Source organism: Anarrhichthys ocellatus, unplaced genomic scaffold (genome assembly GCF_004355925.1).
Source record: "Anarrhichthys ocellatus isolate YVR2014 unplaced genomic scaffold, GSC_Weel_1.0 scaffold44, whole genome shotgun sequence".
Lineage (NCBI taxonomy): Eukaryota > Metazoa > Chordata > Actinopteri > Perciformes > Anarhichadidae > Anarrhichthys > Anarrhichthys ocellatus.
In genome coordinates, this window is record NW_022280074.1 from 3,918,027 (window position 1) to 3,924,878 (window position 6,852).

General features: G+C 43.8%; 1 protein-coding gene across 1 annotated transcript in view; it reads left to right on the forward strand.

The window, feature by feature from the left end:
• The first annotated feature begins 3,599 nt into the window (after window positions 1–3,599).
• Window positions 3,600–6,852, forward strand: part of cox4i2 (cytochrome c oxidase subunit 4I2) — a 6,469-nt gene continuing 3,216 nt past the window's right edge. Inside the window, exons 1-2 of the mRNA XM_031868904.1 lie at window positions 3,600–3,852; window positions 6,380–6,479. Coding sequence (XP_031724764.1) covers window positions 6,380–6,479 — 100 coding nt within the window. The 5' untranslated portion in view covers window positions 3,600–3,852. The remainder of the gene's footprint in view (window positions 3,853–6,379; window positions 6,480–6,852) is intronic.

The following is a 6,852-nucleotide window of genomic DNA, read 5'->3' on the forward strand; positions in this document are numbered from 1 at the left end:
CATGCACGCAGAGCGAGCATTTGATCACGGCCACCTCCCAATCCCTTTCATCCTCAGTCATGCATCGGCTTTGAGAGGCCACTAAGCAGCAGAGCGGAATATGGCAGCGGCGATCGAGATGAGGAATGATGAGGAAGAGAAGCGATGAGGAGGAGGAGCAACATCGTTAGCATTGGGAGAGTTGAGAGTATGACCCAGTTAAGCACAATGCCTCAAGGGTGGAGGGGGCAGACAATTACGCAAAACTCGCGTACCGACACATCGAGGTCCACACAAGTTCTACGGGAGAGGCCAAAGACATGCTGAGGTTAGGCAGCGGCAGGCACGAGTCTGAGGCTTTCACACGCACAGAGCACGAGGCTGAGCAGTGGCAGAAAAGATCTGAGGCCACACACCCTCAGTCTGGGTTTTCTTTTTGCGTTCTGTGACCTACATTCACCATGTCAGAGGAATTACGGGTTTGCTGCAGACGCGTTTCTCTTGTGACTGACAAGCAGCAGACACCGAGTAGCATTTCTCTGCCCTGCGGTTTCCCCCTCAGCTGAGCAAGCTGTAGCAACTGTTATGTATGCTGCATATGAAGAGATGAAAGAGAAACTTGAGAGAAAAAAAAACAAAAAAAAAACTTGCAAAAAGCACAGTGGAGTCACAAGAAGCGAGTCACCCTCGGAATCACTTTCCTGCAGGGTAAACTGAGATGAAATCATGAGAACAATGTGACGAGGCGTTGGAGATGACAAAGCACCACCCCCCCCCCCCCCACTTTTCTCCCCTCAATACCAAGAGGCGTCAGTGTTACCGTCAGCAAGCTGTAGGCTGAAATCACACTTTTGTCAGGATGTCAGATGGGAAACATGTTGGGAGTAGGCTGCTGAGGGATCTGCCGTTAGGGCTGGTTTATAAGGAGGCGTATCGCTGTGGTTTGGTTAATGTGCCAGATTGACTAAAAGCTGAAACTCGGAGGGCCGATTCCCTCCCTTCAATCCTCATTACTGCTGCTTTATCGTTATAAAAAGGGGACAATGGGCGAGCACTGAACAAAGGGGAGAGGAGAGATGACGGATGGCAAACGTTTCCTCAAGAGAGATGGAGAAACATCTCCAATTCTAATGGGACAGGAGCGGGCGGCTGGGGGGGGGTCAAAGTGGGGTGAAGCCCTGCAGGGGATGAAGGACAAAGTGTGTGTGGAGGAGGAGGGAAGATTTGGGGTTATTTGCACCGTCACGGTCCTCACCTAATTTCCATAAATGAATCAGGGACGCGTGCCCTACTGTGTGTGTGTAGGTGTGTTGTACTGGCAGCTGCTGTCTTGTTTGACAAACACAACGTCTTCGCTCCATGTCGTCGAGGGAGTAGCTTATAACACATTTATTTTTTTGTCCAGGGAAGAGAAATGCATGAGGCTGCTTTGGATGCATTTCTGGAAAATCTGCCGCACACCAATCATGTTTGTGTTTCTCCGCTTCAGATGCTTTTCCAGAAATGAAAACTGAAGCTCGACTGGACGGGCAGAATGTGGCTAGTTGCCGTAATGATATTGACAGACAACGGCTATTACAAGAAGTTGGGACGCATCTGTGTAAACCATTAAATCCATGTAGGAAAACAGGACTTTAAGAAATAGTTAACGGAGGGTTTTTTGAGTATCACTTGTCTCAACTATCCAGTAAAAAGTGATTTACTTTGATAGAAAGTTGAAGCAACGACATATATTACCACTCTGAATAATTATACTTCCAATATACTGCAGGACTATATGCAGATGGTGTTTTAGCCAACAATCATAATTCAAAAATGTAACTGGTTATTACTGTGCACGCTTGAGGCTGACAGCAAATGTAAACGTTCCACCCCAGTGAAATACGGCCAGTTCCAGCAAGATTAACGCTTAGCTTTGTTTGTTTTTGAACTGAATAATACAACAATTATTATTTTTTTTAACTGCTTTCATTTTCAAATGTGTTGAGTCAAAAGAGATTTACTGACCGCTTCAGCCTCCAATGTTTGTCTGGTGCTGCCATCTAGTGGACATATAAGGTACTTATATTTAAAGCATCGCACCAGTGGTAAAGGGTCAGTCCGTAGTATTTAATTTACGTCTATGTGGTATCTAGCTATGCAGATCATTTTATGAATTTTCTAACTCTGAATAATTCACAGATCAAGCTACCAACGGTTTAAGTGTAAAACCAGATTGTAAAAAAATACTCTATTACAGGTAAATGTCCTGCATTCAAAGAGGGGGGGCTGGCATTGCAGGAAGACTAACATGACAGCAGTCCACAAAGTTTGAATTTTTTTACTTTTCATCAAACACTGTCCTTAAAAGAGGTATAATATGCAGCATTTACCTTAAAAACACAATGTATAGACTGATACATAGTAACCCCTCTCAATCATCACTCATGACCCACTAGAATAATGTGGCAACATCTGTATCTAAATCTGTTAGGGAAGCACCTGAGCTTCCTTTGTGCTTTCTCCTTGACAGACTTATTCCCTCTCTCCTGCTCCCTCGCTCTCTCTATGAGAATTGAGCTCTCTGAAACAGATTCAACAGGAAGTAAACAAACCTCCCACAAAAGGTTTATTGCAAGGCTGATATACCGCATTAGATTGAGCTATGTGCACCAAACAAACTTGCAAGCGAGTGTACGTTTTGTGTGTAAAATGCAAAATCGTCTGGCAGTTAAATGCAGTGGAAAGAAAAGTAGAATATGTGTCTGGAGAAGCATGAGCTTGGTAATCGTACTTACTCTCCACCAATGCAGTTTAAGAAGCAAATGCAATACAACCATAAAGAAAAATATACCGGACAATAATTCACCAGCCCGATCCTGCCAGACGACACTCTGAATGCACTTCGTCCCGAGTTGGTGGAAGGGAGGCGGGTGAATATGCAGATACAGATACTGCAGCTGAGCACATATTACAGGGTTATATAACACAACAATGGTGTTAAACAGAGACACAAAGGCACCTGATCTTATACTGTACCACAACACAACACTGTGGTCCGCTGTACCGCCCTCTACATAACAACACATTGGAAGTGGAAACATCTGATCACAGACCTGTTAACTGTCTGACAGGAGAAAAGTTATATAATTTCAAAACAGTCAAAAAACATGTTTTTAGTCTCTGGAGTTTAGGCATGTTGCTGAATTAAGAAGTCTGTCCTTATCCGACCCCTGAGACTCTCCTCCCCTGTGACCGGTGGCTGCCACACACCACCCTCCACAGGCAGACGGCCCCTTGGCTCCCCGCCAGCAACTCTGGGATAATGGTGGCCCGGTGCCAACCTGCACTCGCGGAGTAGTTAGTTGGGGGTAAAAGGTTCCAACTCATCTCTCGTCGACTTTCTTTGACTCTCTTTCCACAAACCTCGCCGTCTCACTTTCACACGCTTCCCCTTTTTGCCCGCTGTAAAATATAGTCGTCCCCCCACTCCCCCACCCCCATGTCCTAACGTAACCTCACATAAAGCGACCTCGGCTCCGTCTGTGCAAGTAGAGCGTGGAGGGAGGTAGAAGGGAGAATGAGGGAAATGAGAGACAGTGTCTAAACTCAACCAGCTTTCTCTTTCTCGCTCAGCCAGTCCAATCACATGCTTTGCTACATTGTTTACTTGTACAAGTTTGATCTCCTTCCCTCCCTTCCTCTCTCTCTTCCTCCCCATCCAGCCTCTCTCTCCTCCCGCCCACCAGTTGGTTCCTGCTCAGTGTTTGACGTTGGGAGCAGAGACGAAACGGGACAGACGGCCTAAACAGACCTTTTCTCTCAAGATTCGGCCTTTTTCTTTTTGCTGCTGCATCTTCTAATCCTGCAGTTCCCCTCTCTCTTGCAACTACAGTGAGTATCTATCTTTGCCAAATTAAATAATCAGACTATAATGGTGTTTTTCAAGGAGTAGATGACGGAGGGTTAGACTCCCACCACTCCGTCACCCCCAAAAAACCTCCCTCCCTTAACCCCACACAGCCAGGGAGAGTGGCGGACGTGCAGAAAAGATACTAAACCATGAGACAGATCTGGCTGAGAGCTTTGTGCAGCAGCTGTGTTAGCTGAAAAATGCTTTAGAGAAAGAATGACGTGTGTCAAATGAGACTGTGCCATGTTTATACCAGAATAAAAGCACGATCTGGAGATTGCTCCATACAGTCCCATTGTTTAACCTGCAGGGATAACACGTATTCCTACCTCGTGAGTCCGTCACGTATTTGTCCTTAGATAAGTTAGTAAAACAGGTCAAACATTTCTGTTTACTTCTGTCCGTTTAACTAGGTCAGCTCAGATTCTAAAATTGACTAAATGCCAATTTCTGCCTTTTCCGTTTGCTGCGAGAGTGTGATTGGGTGTGTGTGTGTGTGTGTGTGTGTGATAGGCTACAGGACGACGGGTAAAAGGACAAACACAAAAGCAATGGAAGAGAAACTCTTTAAACATAGCTAATACACATTATTCCTACTATCAGTATGACTTAGAAACATAACTCACAGACTGAACGTGCATTTTCGCATGCCATAACATGATCTGTCGCACTGGTACTTCCAGAACTTCCAACTTTTATGTAAATGTGCGTAACTTGACGGTTATACCAGCATTATCACACATAACAGCGGCTTCCGTCCCTGCACAAAAATCACTTGGGATTTATCATTGGCATCTAAAGCTGTGAGGGAGCCTGACCCAAGAGGCTTGGACAGTGGGAGGAGGCAGACACGAGAAACTCTGTCCAGAAAAAAAAAATGGTGTTTATTTACAAGACTGGCCCTGCCACACATGTAACCAATCACAGATACAAACAAACAAAAACTGTTAGCTTAACTGAATAAAACTCAACTCATCATGAAGGTAACTTAGATTAACATAACACCACGCGCAAACAGCTACACACTGAGGTTCATCCCCCCCTAACAGCCAAAGGCCTCTCCTTATATAGAGCCTTCCATCAGCAGGATCTAGTTCGTACCATGAGTGCAGGCGACACCGAATACTTCCTCAAACCGGTAAGAGACTAAAGCTATAGCTCACTGCAAACCTTCAGGTAGCAAACACTCTATGAGATAGTTTACCATATGCTATACACTTACAACCATGCATAACAGATCACAACTAACCTAAATGCACACCTATACATGGTCTACTTCACCACATACTTGGTCTGACCCCATGACGTCACTGCTGACATCATCCAGTGTATAAATAGAGGAAATGGTTTGGCACCTCCTCCTTAATAATCTGGAACACATGGTGTTTATGGTAAGTAACAAATAAAGATAATGATTAACTACTGAAATGCAGAACTGAATCAATAAACAATAACTAAACTTAACAATACCCGTTCGTGGTTTACTCTAACACCGATATTGATATTATATGAACTTTAATGAAATCAAATACAAACAAACCCGGATAGTTGGCATCTTCAGTTACAGATAATAATAAAACTATGGCTAAACAAACTTAACAAGCATGGTTAGATTTGTTAATTAGTTCTCACCAACAAAAGCCACGTCCCTTTTCACTGGAGCATCAATAACGGAGGTGCACTGATTAATGTATAGTATAGAGTAATATAAATACAATTTTAAACTTCTGTATTTTCAAAGATCATATCTGAACTATATAAAGATCACATTTAGTTATAGGTATACATGTTGTTCCTGCTTGGCTTGAGGCACCGACATCTGTGCCTGTAACAATTCTATTTTAGTGGGCGGCTTTATCATTGTATGTTACACCGCAGTGTATTTAACGGTAAACGCTAACGAGGGAGGCAGACTGGCTAATAAGAGATTTAGCAATCATCCAGGCCACCTTTGCAAAGCACTTAATGCGATCTTCTGATTCACTGTTGTGAATAACAGGCGGACAGTTAAGCGTATCCACCGTTTGCTTTTTCAAAGAGAATCAATGGCCAATTAAATGCCAACAGGAATCAATGCATGTAAATGGAGACTTTACATTTTTCTGTGTACAATAGATCAAAAATAATTGTCTTGGCTTAATGTAACTGCCCTTCTGAGTCTTAAAATACAAAATGTTTTGCATTTCGGTACTTTTGTCCTGCTTACAATACAATTAACTTTGTGACAGAGTACTGTAGGTGGGCCTGGCATTTACTGCACCAACCTACTAATTAAAGAAGCATTTGAGTTGATGCAGCCCATAGACCTGATTGCAGCCTGTATGTGTTAGTGTCCAGGTGCACGTCCAATCTTGTTTATTAAACTGACATGAATTAGCTTAGCCTACTGCTAATTAGCCATAGTAGTTTCAAGATGGTTACCTGGTATCAATTTCCAAAGTAATGCGCGTGGTGCCGGAACATGCATCGTCGTGACCTCGTGCTTTCCTTTTACCCACCTGTTTTCAGATGCTCCACCTGATTGCAGGACGCATGGGAAGCCTGGTGGCCAGGCGCGCGACAGTGGCGCTGACTACCAGCAGCGCGAGGATGGCGAGCCACGGCAGCGGTAACGTGACTTACTGCGTCAGAAGTAGAACAGTTATATACTCCTGGTGTAGAAGAAATGGTCTATCTGGATAAACTGACAGAATGAGAGGCGGGGATGTCTTTTCAAACGTTTCTCCATAAAGTACCGGGTCAAAGTTCACTATCTAATCGGTGGTATCTCTACACAGGTGTTGCACTAAATTCGGTGACCCATCAGAATCATTCAGGGAACAAATTAGTAATTTCGGCCATATTTGTGCGAACGTTCTTATCATACCATTTCAGGGACTTTCAGTGGTAGAAAGTACATATATGTGTGTGTGTGTGTGTGTGTGTGTGTGTGTGTGTGTGTATGTGTATATATATGTGTGTGTGTGTATATGTATGTGTGT